The sequence below is a fragment of the Anastrepha ludens genome, chromosome 5 (assembly GCF_028408465.1).
Source record: "Anastrepha ludens isolate Willacy chromosome 5, idAnaLude1.1, whole genome shotgun sequence".
In the NCBI taxonomy this organism is placed as follows: domain Eukaryota; kingdom Metazoa; phylum Arthropoda; class Insecta; order Diptera; family Tephritidae; genus Anastrepha; species Anastrepha ludens.
The window spans coordinates 38,232,997-38,248,479 of record NC_071501.1 but is presented as its reverse complement, the minus strand read 5'-3'; the positions used below and the strand labels follow the sequence as shown (position 1 = coordinate 38,248,479).

At 33.7% G+C, this 15,483-nt stretch overlaps 1 protein-coding gene across 1 annotated transcript in view; it reads right to left on the bottom strand.

The window, feature by feature from the left end:
- Window positions 1–2,485: 2,485 nt before the first annotated feature.
- LOC128864012 (short neuropeptide F) overlaps window positions 2,486–15,483 on the bottom strand; it is a 133,785-nt gene continuing 120,787 nt past the window's right edge. The window contains exons 3-6 of the mRNA XM_054103478.1: window positions 8,238–8,433; window positions 7,666–8,132; window positions 3,584–3,814; window positions 2,486–3,451 (exon numbers count right to left, since the gene is read on the bottom strand). Of these exons, the coding sequence (XP_053959453.1) occupies window positions 3,368–3,451; window positions 3,584–3,814; window positions 7,666–8,132; window positions 8,238–8,331 (876 nt within the window). The 5' untranslated portion in view covers window positions 8,332–8,433 and the 3' untranslated portion in view covers window positions 2,486–3,367. The remainder of the gene's footprint in view (window positions 3,452–3,583; window positions 3,815–7,665; window positions 8,133–8,237; window positions 8,434–15,483) is intronic.

Sequence of the window (15,483 nt, the reverse complement as noted above, 5' to 3'; positions counted from 1 at the left end):
TAATTATTAAAAAAATACAAAAAAAGTAGGAAGAATACTTCGTGTAAGAAATTTCTTTCAAATTAAAATTAACAAGATTATAAAAAAAAAACAAAATAGCAGGATACCTTGTATAAGAAAATTTTTAAAATAAATTAAATTATTTAACAAAAAAAAAAAAAAAAAAAAATAATATCTGGATAACTCGAATAAGAAACTTCCAAATTAGATTTAACAAAATTGTGAAACTGTTTTCAAATTAAAATAAACAAAATTATATCACAAAAACCAAAAAAAAAACTGGATACCTTGTATAGGAAATTTTTCAAACTTAAAATTAACAAAATTATTTCACGAAATAACGAATCAAAAAAATAGCAGGACTCCTCGTTTAGAAATTTTGGTTTTAATTAAAAGTGACAAAATTACTTCACAAAAACAAAAACAATATCAGGATACCTTGCAAAACAATTTTTTTCAAATTAAAATAAATAAAAGTTTTTCAAAAATAAAAAGAAAAATACAATCGCAGAATCAAGAAACTTTTTCGAACTGCAATCATAAAGAACAAAATAGCAGGATGTCTTCTTTAAAAAGTATTTTCCAAATAAAAATAAATAAAACTAGTAAAAAAAAAATAAAAATAGGTATTCTTGTTTAAGAAATTTTTTCCAAATTAGAAGATATTATTTTAAGGCGGCCGCATTGCACAACAGCTTTCAAATTAAATTAAATAAATAGGGCAATTTTTAAAAACTCAAAAGATGATCAGAGCAAATTTAAATAAAATTTTTAAAATTTCAATTATAAAATTTCAAATTTATTTTATAAATATTCACTTCTCACACTCAATTTTCTTCGTGTTTCATAAAAAAAAAAATGTTTTTTCCTTAGTGGCATTCCTCAACAGCTTTTGAATTGGTATGAATAATACCTTTTAAAACCACCTTTTAATAAAGAAATTAAAAAAAAGTCTGTTAATAGCAATTTAAACAAAGTTTGTGTATTCAAATTTATTAAAATAATATTCTTCTAAGAATATTTATTTTTCAAATATTTTTTTTTTCTTTAAATGTTTGCTAATAATATTTTTGGAGAGCTTGCATTACATAACAGCTTTCGAATAAATTTCAGAAAAAATTATTTCAGAAACATTTTTAAATATAAACGTGAATTATCAAAGAAAATATACTGAATTAAGGAAAGAGAAGAAATATTTCAATAAACATTTAACAAAGCCAAGTCAAAGTAGTTCTCATTTTTCAAGAATTATACAATAACTTCAAAAGAGCTATTCAAAATAAAATCATAAAAAATGATTTTTTTCTATTTATTGTTTTCAAATATTTTTTTAACATTTCATTACACTATAATTTCAACAGAATTGAATAGTTTATGAAAAATTTTTATAACGAAATAAAAATTCCAAAGAAAACAAATATAATTTCCAAAGAAAACAAATATAATTTAAAAAAAACTATATTGTTGCCAAAATATTGTCAAAAACTTTGGTTTTTTTTAAATTTAAATACACAAGTAAATAAATTATAATTAATAAATTTCAATCGAAAAAATATTTTAATAAGGGTCTAGTAAAATCTTTTTTGAAATATTTTTTTCCCGCTGATATTTGATACTTTAATTTTAATAATAAAATTGAGAAGTTTATGCAAAATTCTTGAATGGAAATATAACTTCTAAAGAATCTGCTAAAATGAGAAATATAAAACCAAATTTTAAACAAAAAAAATTTTGGTTTCCCAAAATAATGTTAAAGAATTTGCTTTTTTAAAAACGTTCAATATAATAATAATAATTTAATACTGAAAGAAGTCCTTGAAAATAAATGTCATAGAAAAAAAAAAATTATAATTTTAATAAAAATTTAATAAATTTTTTTTAATAATTAAATAAAAATAAATTTAATAAAAATTTAATACATTTTTTTTAAGTAATTCTTTTTTTAATACAAATTTAATAATTTTAATTAAATAAACTTTTTTAATATTTTTTTAACGTAAAATCATAAAAAAAATATTTGTTTTTATTTATTCCTTCTTTTTCAAATATGTTTTTTTTATGTTTAAATGTACTATAATTTAATAACAAATTTCAATAGTTTATGCAATATTGAGAAACGGACATAAAATTTCCAAGGAATCTTTGAAAATGCAAAATATAAAAAATATGTTAACAAAAATTACAATATTTGGTCCCAAATTATTGTAAACAATTTAAATTACTAATTTAATAATGAAAGAAGCTGTTAAAAATAAACATAAGAAAAATTTAATAAATGTTTAAATATAATTTTTTTGGAATTTTTTTTCAAATGATGTTTTTGACATTTTAAAATATTATAATTTTAATAATAAAATATTTACTTGTTTTAGTTTATGCAAAATTTTTAAATAGAAATAAAAATCTTTGAAAATGAAAAAAAAAACAAAATTATTTAAAATATTGTCAAAAACTTGCTTTTTTAAAACATTTAACGAAAATAGTTTATGCAAAGTTTTTAAATAAAAATGAAAATTGTAACAAAATTTTGAAAATGGAAAATATAAAAAAATATGTTAGGAAAATTATTTTGTCCCGAATTATTGTACCTTAGCTTTTTTTAAAACATACTTTTGAAATGGAAATAAAAGTTCCAAAAAATCTGTAAAAAACAAAAATAAAAAAAGAATTATATGTTGCCGAAATATTTTTTTTTTTTAAATTTGAATATACTAATTTAATAATACTTAAAAAAAACTTAAAAAACCAAACATCAAAGTCGTTTTTCATTATATGAAAAATATAAAATAGGTTAGTTGAGGCAAAACTTTTCAATAAAAATAAAAATTCAAAAGAATCTTTGAAAATTAAAAAAACGAGAAATATCAAATAAACTGTTCTCGAAAAAAATATGGCAGAAAAATTTGTATTCAAATAAAGTATTTTAAAACAAGTTTCTTTTTCAAACATTGCATTTTTCAATTTATTAAATATTAAATGTTATAATTTCAAACAACCGTCTATTTGTTAGATCAAGGTAGGTATTGGAAAACTGTTAACAATAAAAACATACGAGTTGGTGGCACTGCCTAACGGCTTATGAAAACATAAACAAATTTTGAAGCAAACATGAAAAATTGTTTTTTAAATATTTTATTCTTTTAAAGTGTGTGGGTATGCTCGCATGTTTACAGGGTTAGGTTATAATAATATTTCGCACGTTTTTTTCTGGGGTATATATTTTAAATTAAGAGATATTTTTAAACTTCTTTTCCATAGAATTCATCCAACATCAGTATTCTGCCTGCATTTGCCTTTTGCTTAGTCGCCAATTGTTGCATAAAAATTGTTGCATTGCAAGTAGTTGTGGGCTTAAAACTTTCTAAATTTAATTCTTAGCTTGTGCTGGTGCTTGCTGCGTTGCAACTTCCGCGTTTTTGTCCACATTAACGGCATTTTGTGCAGTGACCTTCTGTAAAGAAAGAAAATGAAAACTTTAGAAGAAAAATTTACTAAATGATGTAATTTTTTATTTTTTTATATTCATTTTTATTTTCTTTTATATATTTTTTTATCTTATATTCTTTCCCTTATTCTTGCCTACCTTTTGTCCTTCGGTATTGCCGCCAGTGCTGCGACCGAATCGCAAACGCAGAGGTGCTGGCTTGCGTACTTCGCGCTGGAATGCGTCATCGTTATTGGCAAGAGCCATAACATCAGCAGATAAGGGTTCGGCATCATATTGTGAGAGTGAGAGCAACATGTTGTGTAATTTTTCCGAAGTTAGAAGGGAGTTGAAGAAGTCCTCGGTTTGTTGACGTTGTTCGCGGGCGGTCTGAAAAACAACAATTTGTTAAATGTGGAATAAAAATAAATAATAAAAAAATTAGTGTTTTTTGCATAAAATTTCAGTTGAATAGGCACATGTTAAACTAAATAATAAATTATTAAAAACCTATATCCTATGTTGTCAGCAAAGTTATTCCCTGGATGAATTCCGGGAATGCTGGAATACCAATCATAAAATGCAGTTTTAAATATTTATTCAAGTTTTACTGAATTTAACAAACTTTTTTACAGGGACGAGTCCCGATATCCCATATTAAATTTCTCCCGGGATCCAGATAGCAACATGATGCAATAGAATAGCCAGCTGATGCTGGAATCCCTAGTACATATTTTGTATATGGAGCTTCTGTGGATGGGTTGGAGATGGGTTGTTATGAGAATATTTGCATGGCAGAAATGCACTCAGGGATTTACTACTCTTTGCCCAAAGGCGACCGGAACTAGACAATAAAAAAGCTGTGGAGCAAACACAGCAATTATTTAGATTTTGTTGTGCTTTTTCATCAAGTGTGAATCTGGAACATCTGCTTAGTATATAACTGAAGTTCCTGGAAAGGCAAGATCGAACATTACACCCGTCAAGATAAGCCGTCCATACTCGGCCAGGAAGGAGATTTGGTAGGAAGAGGTTTGAAATCCCTAGAAATGCAAATAGCGGCAATTTAGTTTTAGGATTAGGGATTAGGATAAATTGCTGCCCTTGCGAGCCAAATAATCAAAATTCGTCCGTTGTGATACTATACAGGGGGAAGGAGAAGGGAAGAAACCTGACACGTGAAAAAAAGAAGAAGGGGGCTTCTTAAAGCTACTGATGAATTTCACTCGCAGTATTCGCAGGTGCAGTGAAAATGTGAGGACCTAGATATACAGCGTTTTTCAATAGGTGCGCTTCAACTTTTTTCCGATAGGGAGGGCGAACGACGCAATATTTTTTATTTTTCGCTTATCATTTGTAAACTTCATTAGTATACATTTCATCATGGAACGCTACACACTTGAGCAACGCTTGCAAATCATTGAATTTTATTATAAAAATGCGTGTTCTGTTAAGAAAGTTTAAAGTCGAAAAATCATCTTCAGTGATGAAGCTCACTTTTGGCTCAATGGCTTTGTCAACAAGCAAAATATGCGTTACTGGGCAGAAAGCAATCCACACGTGATTCATGAGGCACCGTTGCATTCCGAAAAAATCACTGTTTGGTGCGGTTTACATGCCGGCGGCGTAATTGGCCCATATTTTTTCGTTGACGAGAACGATCGCCACGTTACTGTGAATGGAAATCGATACCGCGACATGATAAACGATTATTTTTGGCCGCAATTGAATGGTATAGACTTAGACGACATGTGGTTTCAACAGGACGGGGCCACAAGCCACACAGCTCACGCTACAATTGATTTGTTGAAGAGTAAGTTCGATGAGCGCATTATTTCCAGAAATGGACCGGTCGAATGGCCGCCGCGCTCGTGTGATTTGACGCCTCTAGACTATTTTCTTTGGGGTTATGTGAAGTCATTGGTCTACAGTAATAAGCCGGCGACGATTTGTGAGCTCAGAGCCAATATTGAACGCGAAATTGCTGGAATTTCGGCCGATTTATGCAAAAGAGTGGTCGAAAATTGGGTTCAACGATTGGACTTCGTAAAACGTGCACGCGGTGGTCATGCAAAAGAAATCGAATTTCATACTTAAATGTATATGCTCAAACTCGATAATAAAAAAAAAAAAGTTAAAAAAGTCAAACCGTTTGTGTTTTATTCAAAAAAAAAGTTGAAGCGCTCTTACTGAAAAACGCTTTATAAATCTTTGCCCGACGAGAGCAGGGCAGCTGAGAAGCTTCCACCTCATCCTCCAGAACGTTTCTGCAGAAAGGAGTTGAGGCAATCCCAAGTCTCATCACTTGATACCTACCAAATTCAAGAGCTGCGGCTTTGTTAGCCTTAGAAGTTCCCTCGAGTGACTCCGATCTACCCGCGGCCAGAAGGATCTCGCGACTTTGCACGTTTGCGCACTGGCCCAGGGCTCGCTGAGCTGATGCGAAGCCTACCTTTTTAGAAGCAGACAACAGGCTCTCAAGGAAGCCCCAATCCGCTCCTCTTGCGATGAAACCGTTTCCAGGATTCCCTGTCTAGCCAGCTCATCTAGACCTAATCTAAACGTTTTTCAAACAAACCATGGGAAATTCATGTTTGGGAATTTCGTTCTTAAATTTAGATTTAGAATTTTTGTATTTTGGTTTTGGAGGTTTTGTTTTGGGAATTTTGATAGTGGGTATTTCAAGGACAACCGGAGCTGATATGGCTTCTGTCAATGTTGGAACTAAAGTCTTGACGCAGGAAAATTGCTCATTCTACAATACATCATCAATATTTCTTTGTTTTATTGTAGGACATGCTTTAGCGGCAATTATGTTCTTTACTCTTCTGGCCCGCCGAAACAATTGCATTGACTGACGTCACGTCTGGATAAAATCAATGACTACTGCACGAGACAAAGTCCTTCCGTCAATCCGAACAAAACTGCCTTAGTCTTGTACACGCGAAAACCGAAATTGGATGGACTTTGTCTTCCAGCACTGAAAGGTGTAACACTCAGTCATGCTGAAAAAAGTTGAATATCTGGGAGTAATCTCGGATAAGAAACTGACTTGGAAGTCACATGTTTTGCTGAAGATGGCTCGCGTACTAAAGATTCTTCAACAATGACGTAGAGTCTTTCGTAAAACCTGGTATCTTAAACCTGCTGTGGTCCTGTGGATATAGACAGAACTTATAAGACCAATCATCATTTATTTCTCTGTATTTTGCTTGCAACGGACTATGATTAAGTCCACACGGGCGCATTACGGGTACTATGAGTACAACCTCCGTGATGCTCTAAATGCTATGATTTTAAGATATAGCAGGAAGCAATGAAAGCAATATGTAGACTCCATAAATATGGTTTCTAGCACGACGACGGAACTTCCGGACGCAGAGAAATCTTTAAAATGCTATTTGAGCAGAATCCACTGCTAAGGCACCTAAGGAAATTTGGGAGAAAATTTGATGTCAACTGATATCACCGCGATGTTCAAGAAAATGGAATTGCCGAAGAATTGGCGAACTGCGGGTCAGCGGTTACCCCATAGGGGCCAGAGTCAATAATCGGAATCAGTTCTACTCGTACAGGAATCATGAATTGGAACAGAAAACTATCGAATTACCTTCAATTAAAACTTGGTAAAAAGACGTTCGGTTGATGGTTGGTATTATTACAGGGCACAATGAATGGAATCGGCATATGACCACCATTGGAATCATTGAAGACCCGATTTGCCTGTCCTGCATAGATGAGCCGGATAGCACTGACCTCTTTCTCTGTGAGTGCCCTGTTTTTGCTAGAGCAAGGCTGCGCATTTTGGGTTCAGATGTCATGAGAATGAGTAAGATTTTGTCTCAAACTGAAGGATATTTTCAGATTTGCCAAAGAATCTGGAAAATTCTCACATGAGTAGCTATATCTGTCGCTAACTCTATTCTATCTATTTCTTTCTCTCTGCCACTTCGCCCTTTTCCTCCTTGACTATCAATCCTTTTACTTTCCGGAGCTTTGAGTACAATGGGCTTTTAACCTGAGTGCTTTGGAAGCTACCATTCTCCTGCTGCTTCTTGGCTCGCTTTTTTCAAGTTTCAATTTGAATTTCATGCCCTCACACAAAGTGGAGTGGAAATCTTGATACGCCGTTTTGAAACAGTAAGAAAGCTGGTTCAATCGATATCGTCAAGGGTTACAATAAGGTTTTTTGTAATTATTATTTCGCGGATCCAATTAATTAAAAACCACTTTCCACTCACCTCTAATTCCTCATCCAAATTGTTCTGCATTCTTGGTAAGCTGCGCCCGAAACGTAAACGTTGTGGTTTGCGCGCCACGCGCTCAAAATTACCGTCCAAAATATCCTCTGGATATTCATCAGCGAAATATACGACTGAGTCATCTACATCAGTAGGAATGCCGCCATTGCTGCTCACACCGGCTAAATCATTCATTAGAGCATCTAATTCGCTGTGAAGTGGCATGCTGGGGTCACTGCGACGACCAAAACGTAAACGTAGGGATGGTGAACGTATAGGTTTTTGATTCACATCGCCAAACCAACGTTTCTCGGCGGGCAAAAACATATCCGGATCGCTGCGGCGACCAAACCGTAGTCGCAGTGAAGGCGAACGCTGAGCTTTGCGTTCGACCTGATGGTTAGGAAAAACAACCGGGCCGGCATATTCACGCTGCAGTAAATTGTTGTACAGGTTGTTGATGGGGTCTAGAATGCAAAACGAGCACAATATGAGTATATGAGTGGCATGGAAAAAGAGCAAAATTATGTGTAAAAGTGGTTTGTGTGTATGAATATATTGCGTATACGTACGGGTGTCCAGCACATCAGCACAGCTTTGAGGCCAGAACATAGCACTCAAGCAGATAAATGCGAGCGCATTCAATAAATGGTGTGACAGATACATCTTAATGCGGTTTTGAATAGCTGTGGTTGTAGCTGCTGTAGTTAATGTGTTGTTGTTGGTGTTGCTGAAACTTTACCAAAGGCAAAAAGCCGCTCAGTTACGCTGCAAATAGAGAAAGAGTAGAAGGTAAATCGATAAGTATTTGAATAATCGACAAAGAAGTTTACAAATATTTTGCATTTCATAAAAGTGAAAAGTTTAAGTAAAAAGTTTAGAGTGACTAAGCTGGCATAATGATTTGTTATTTGTAGTTGAAGGTCATTATCATACGATTTTAAGCGATTTACATAAGCTTTACAAAAACAATAAGTAAGTAAGTATGTATGCATCGAATAGGGAGAGCTGGCAAATAAATTCAAATTAACTAAAATTTTAAAACATATAAAAAACAAAATGTGGAGAAGAATTTTCGCCATAAATATTCATAAAATTTTAAAAAGGAGGAATTTACTTTTCCACATTTATCTTTTCGCTACAAATTTACAAAGGCTATTAATTTTATTAAACAGAATAATGGAACAACAGAAAAACAATAATAATGGCACAACTGGCAGTTGTTCTACGCAGATGGTTGAAGGTTGCGGGATATGCAGTTGAAGATGCGGGATTCCCAGTAGTTAAAAAAAATGGAATGATTATCGCTATTGCAATTTCATCTTCAGCTGCAAGCGCTTTTGACGCCGAGGTTCAAGCTACTTTGATAGCCTCTCATAATAGTTCATCCTTTTATTCCTTTATGAAACATACAGTGAAGGACTTGAGTCTATAAACAGCAGCATATTTTCATAGGCGCTGCAATTTCCTTCATTATCTCTATATCCCGGAACCCATATAAGGTTGACCTTCAACATGGTGCTAATATCATTTAGGCACGTCAGCCATTGCTGAGCAACCTTTGATCTTAGTATAACTGCCTGCATTGATTTGATGGCCGCCTGGCTATCCGAGAAGATATTTATCGTAGTTCTTGTTACGGCGTGTGTGTTAAGGTACACAGTTAACTCCTTTATGGATATACGGTACAGCAGTCCGAAAGTCAGACCGATAATTCTAATCCTAATTCTTTTGAAAAAACTCCATGGCCTATATGGACTTTATTTTCTATTTTCCATCTTTCCAGTAGCAGACCACATGCTCTCAGGGGAACTCCAATCCTCTCATATTGCGATGAAGCCCTCTCTAAGCCGCTGAGACCGGGAAGCCAAAGGAGCCTAATATTGAAGCACTCCGATGCAACCGAGAGGGAAGTCTCTCATTTCCCCATCCAATAGCTTACCCGCCACAATATCCATCTATCGATCTGCTGTTTTACAAAAATCAATAAGCCGAAAATTTTTAAAATACTTAACATATTTTATTTAAACAAATTTGCTTCTAATAACACCGTCCCACTTTTTATTTCAACCGACAATTCATTGTCGACCTTTTTTTCACCAATACTTCATTTTGTATATCATCCGATTACTTTACTTCCACAACTTTTAGCAAAACACTTGAATCGAAGTTTACTCGTACATAACACTTCGGTCTCGTCATGCAAATGTTGCAAAATTCACTATGCTGCAGTTAAATATTGACAAGTATGAATATGTTGTATATATTTTGGCGTTAGGGCGTAAATGGTGTCACCACTTAACAAAACCAAAAGTGAACATAAAATCTGCATACATTTTGGAATGTGTAAACATTTCAGAGAAAGCGAGTGGCGTAATGCGAAAACTTGCAAACACACACACACGCACATATAAATGCATGTATGTCTACATACTGAGTGCTCTTGAACACAGCCTGGCATGTGCCGCTTATTCGTACTCGTATATTTTATATCGCTTATGTTGTCCTGTAACGTCGCCGGCTTAGCCAAATGTCAAACGGATTGGTGCGCCAAAATTCTTATGTTTATTTTTGTATTTAAATATGCAGCCATACATCCAAGTGCATAAAATATATAGTTTTTATGTGCATTTCGCTTGTTCGTTGACGCGTAAATATGAATTTGTGTTAAGTAGTCGGAATTTATGCATAATTACTTTGGAGGGGGCGGGAAATCGTATGCATGCTTTTTTAAGTGCAAGAAAACTGGAAAAAGTGAAAATTTTAAGTAAATGATTATTGCAACAAAGACGAAATTTTTAAAATTTAATATCCAACACCATTCCCCAATAGATCGCACGCCTTCGAGAAATGGTTAGTTCTGAAAAAAAAATATATATGTATATATACTTTGAGGAGTTCAGAAGTCTCAAACTGATATACTTATTCTGTATACTGTATTTTGTGGAGTTTTGGATTAAAATGAAATATTTTTCATTAAAAAAGTATCCGGACCATGTTATCTCTCGAAGAGGTGATCACAATTGGCCACCAAGATCTTGAGATTTAACACCTTGTGACTTTTTTCTTGGAGGCCACTTGCAAGAGAAGGTCTACGCCAACAGCCCAGGGTCGATTCAAGACCTCAAAGTTGGAATTCATGAGGCTATCGAGGACACAGGGCAGCCCCTTTGAAATTCGGTTGTGGAAAATTTCATGAAAAGGATATTGTCCTGTAAGCGTGGTCGTGGTGGTCATTTGCCTGATGTTATTTTCCATTATTAACGGCATACCTTTCTCTTTATAATGAAATAAATATCCGATCATTTAGATTAAAAAATAGCATTTTTCTTTGAACATCAAAATAACACCTCTTATTAAAAAAACCCTTTATTATGTCATGTTATTTCTTGTTATGTTATAATATGCTATAAGTTAATTTATTTTTGTTATTTTTGTTGTACATAGCACAGTTACATTTTGTTATGTTTTGCTATTTTTAATTATGTTATGCTAAGCTAATGTATTTTTGATATGCTATGTTATGTTGTATTATTCATAGCATAGCTAATTTTTGTTATGTTACTCGTATGCTATGCTATGCTAGTTTTTGTTATATCATTCTATATTATATTCAGTTATGTTATGTACTGCTATGCCATTTTTTATGTTATGTTAAGTTGATACAATTCTTCGAGTAGTTTCAGGACTTTAATAAATTTGACATACCTACATACAAAAAATTCTCCTATTATTCTAAATATATATACCTATATATATATATATATAATTGGCGCGTACACCCTTTTTGGATGTTTGGCCGAGCTCCTCCTCCTATTTGTGGTGTGCGTCTTGATGATGTTCCACAAAACGGAGGGACCTACAGTTTGAAGCCAACTCCGAACGGCAGATATTTTTATGAGGAGCTTTTTCATGGCAGAAATACACTCGGAAGTTTGCAATTGCCTGCCGAGGGCCGACCGCTATTAGAAAAATGTTTTTCTTAACTTTGGTGTTTCACCGAGATTCGAACCAACGTTCTCTCTGTGAATTCCGAATGGTAATCAAGCACCAGACCATTCGGCTACGTCGGCCGCCCATTAATCTAAAACCATTGCTAAAAATTAGATTCTCTAATTTATGGTATATAAAACACATTATTATTCAAATAGTTTCAAAGCGATCAGAACTTAATAGTAGTCAACTTGATATTTAACATCATTCCCTAATTAATCTCAAAGATTTGAAAACTTCATAGTTATTAAGCCAATAGCTAACATTAATCTCAAACATTTAATAAAAATATTAATTAATTCAATTCCGTTTTTCTTAAACGAAATGATGGTATCGCTTTGTGGCCACAATCGCAAAAGGTATCAATGAGCTTTGTAAGTTAGCATAAATTACTAATCATATAAAAAGCTGGCGCAAAATTATTCACCACATCTGAAGATTTATAACCAATTTTCGCCAGAACAAAGCCAAATAGATGTTTTTCACATAATTGATCTTTTGAACTTTTTCTTGTCATACTCACGAGCTCTCCATAGTAGCTCTTATATTTCGATTTGTGCGTAAATTCATAAATTGCCTTTTCCACCCACACTCATTTTAATGCACGAAGAAATAAGTCAAGCGGAAGTGTACCTCATCCTCAATGCGCAATATAAACACTATGGAGAAATGATCGAATTACTAATCACACTCAATCCTTTCTAAGATAAATCAGGTCTGCTACGAGTGAACTTGCGTCTCACCTACGCTTCCCTAACCTATAATGAACGACATCCGATTATTATTCCAGATGCGGCGGCTACCGTAGCCGAATGGGTTGGTGCGTGACTACCATTCGAAAGTGCGCAGGTTCGAATCTCCAGGCATAAAACACCAAATAATAGAATAAATTTCCCCCTTGGCAGGCAATAGCAAACCTCCGAGTGTATTTCGGCCATGAAAAAGCTTTTCATAAAAAATATCTGCCGAACGCAGTCGGCTTAAAACTGTAGGAACCTCCAACTGTGGACAAATAAGAGGAGGAATTCGGTCAAACACTCAAAAAAGGTGTAAGTGCAAATATATATTGACTTATATAAGTATATATTAAAACTCTGTTCTCTACTTCCTGATTTCCTACACAAAATTTAACTTCAGGCCGAGAAGCAGCTGATGATTCCCATGGTTCAACAGGTATTCTACATCCCACGCCTCAAGCAGGAAATGAAGACGTGCGTATTTCAATGCAAACGATTTTTAAGCAAAAAATGCAGTTAAAAATGATGGCTGTGCTACCCTCACTCCCATTACAAATTACCGGCGTCGACTTCGCATGCCCGTTCTTAGTAAAAACCAAAAGACTCCGCCAAGCATCCTACTCTAAAGCATGCCCAAGGATAATTATTTAAGAACTTAAACTTAAAAAAAAAAAAAAAATCAACGCAACTTGCGTGGGCTCGTCATCTTCATGTTTACCACCAAAGGCTTTTTATTATAGAAATTATCCCTCTTCATCAAAAGTCTCGATTTTCGGCCAAAAAGAAGTAGTTAGTGTTAAAAAAATAATTTTACGTCTATATTATCTTAATCGATTTTCAGGTGTAGGAAAATTTCGAAACATGAAAATTTCAAAATGCGATATCTCTGCGAAAAAAAATGATATTTGAACAAACAAAACGCCATTTGAAAAAAGAAGGATTGTATTTAAAGATGTCATCCTTTAATTTTGGTGAAAGAAAACATCTGCAAGGCTACATAACCTCAAATATGGGCAAAAATGGGGTTTTTTGCACTTTTAGGTTAGGATATCTCGAAAACTCAAACTAATAAATTAATTTTAGTTATCAATCCGAATTTTGCATGGACAGAGAAGCAGATATTAGTTTAAATTATTTCGGATACTTTTCCTTGTAGACTAGTGTTATTATTATGATAGTTCTTTTTTGGTAATTTTTGAACCCCAAAAAATGTTTAAGATCAAATATTTGTTTCTTAAATAATCACCATAAATTACATTTATCAAAATGAATATTTATAACTTATGAAAATTTACAAAAAATTTAAAAAATTATAAAATATAATGCCACATTTCCCAGAATTTCATGTTGAAAATTTGCTTGCAAAAAGCGTCAATAAGCAGCAGTCCAGCACCCATCCTTGCCCGTGCATACTCAGGAAAGATATGCTTAGAAGCGGAATCAACCTGACAGTTGCATGACAATGGCTACCGAAGTTTGATTTTGTTTTTTTTTTTGTAAAATGAAAAACGATTTGCGTACTTCATTTCAAACCCAAAGTATTGACAGGACTGGTAATAAATGCATTCAAAGTGCATACGAAGACAATCAAAATCAATTCTCTACCTTTTCGTCACAACCTCCTCGAGTGCACCTCATTGTAATTCTGTGTAGATTGACGTAATTGTCTGTTTACTCATTTTATTATGAATTGAATTGAAATTGCGTTTGCTTAGGAAGTGGTGTAAATATTGTAATTTTCTTGAAGACGTTTGTATTTACGATGGATATTATGAAATCGAATAAATGAGATAAATATAAAAAAATGCATTGACGTCCAAGCGCACGTCCAAACACGACTTTAAAGGTGGGTAGATAAGTGAGAGGCTTACGTAATATAACATTTTTTTATTTCATAAATCATTTTACTTCTCTTAAAGAATATATTCACTAGTGATTTCTCAGAAATTTTAGCTTAAAATAAAATATAGGGCTTCTCAGTGATTGGGTGGAATAAAACAAGTTGTGTTGTTTTTGAGAGTCACATTTGTGCTATGTCCGCCACTACTTTGCACGCTGAGAAATTCCATTTACAATGACTCTGCTCCATATTTCCGATAGAATGTGAGCAACGGTCTGGGTTATGTTGAGTTTAGGGACATAGGTCGACTGGAAATAGGTCACAAGGAAAAGTGAAGCGTAGTCCAACCACAACATCGTGGCTACTATGGCCAATTTACTTCATCTCCAGGAGCGATAACCATGCCGTCACATCGAATAATGAATAAATGAATAACAGCATGGACAGGAGCCGCCAAAAGAATGTGGCACTAAACCTCGAAATGGAACCGTGCCATTTAGAATGTAAGGTATATGCAGAGTAGAATATATTTTAGAGAGTTGGATATTTCGGTATTCCAAATCCAGGCATAATTTTGAATCACATGTTCTGTTACATCAAATATTAGTTTGGGGGAAAAAACCATTATTTTTACGTAAAATTTTTGCGAAAATAGCTTAAAACTGTTAATGGTCGATCTTTAGCACCTGGACGATGCTACGACTACTAATATGCCGGTCAACTTCGATTATTTCTGTGATTTTATTAATTTCGATTATTTCTGCGATTTGATCGACAACAGCATTGACGAAACCAAAATTGCAGGTAATTAACTGTTAACGTATCGGCACCATAAACGTATGTATGTATAATTGGCGCGTACACCATTTTTTGGGTGTTCGGCCGATCTCCTCCTCCTATTGGTGGTGTGCGTCTTGATGTTGTTCCACAAATAGAGGGACCTACAGTTCCAAGCCGACTCCGAACGGCAGATATTCTTATGAGCAGCTTTTCCATGGCAGAAATACACTCGGAGGTTTGCCATTGCCTGCCGAGGGGCGACCGCTATTAGAAAAATGTTTTTCTTAATTTTGGTATTTCACCGAGATTCGAACCGACGTTCTCTGTGAATTCTGAATGGTAGGTCTCGAACAGTTTAGGAATATGAATTTCCTTGTCTTCACTTCACTGGAGTTGACAACTGTCTGATCTATTAAATTTTATACGAAAAATTTTTACTTATAAGGTATTCTTTTAGGAATTAAGTTT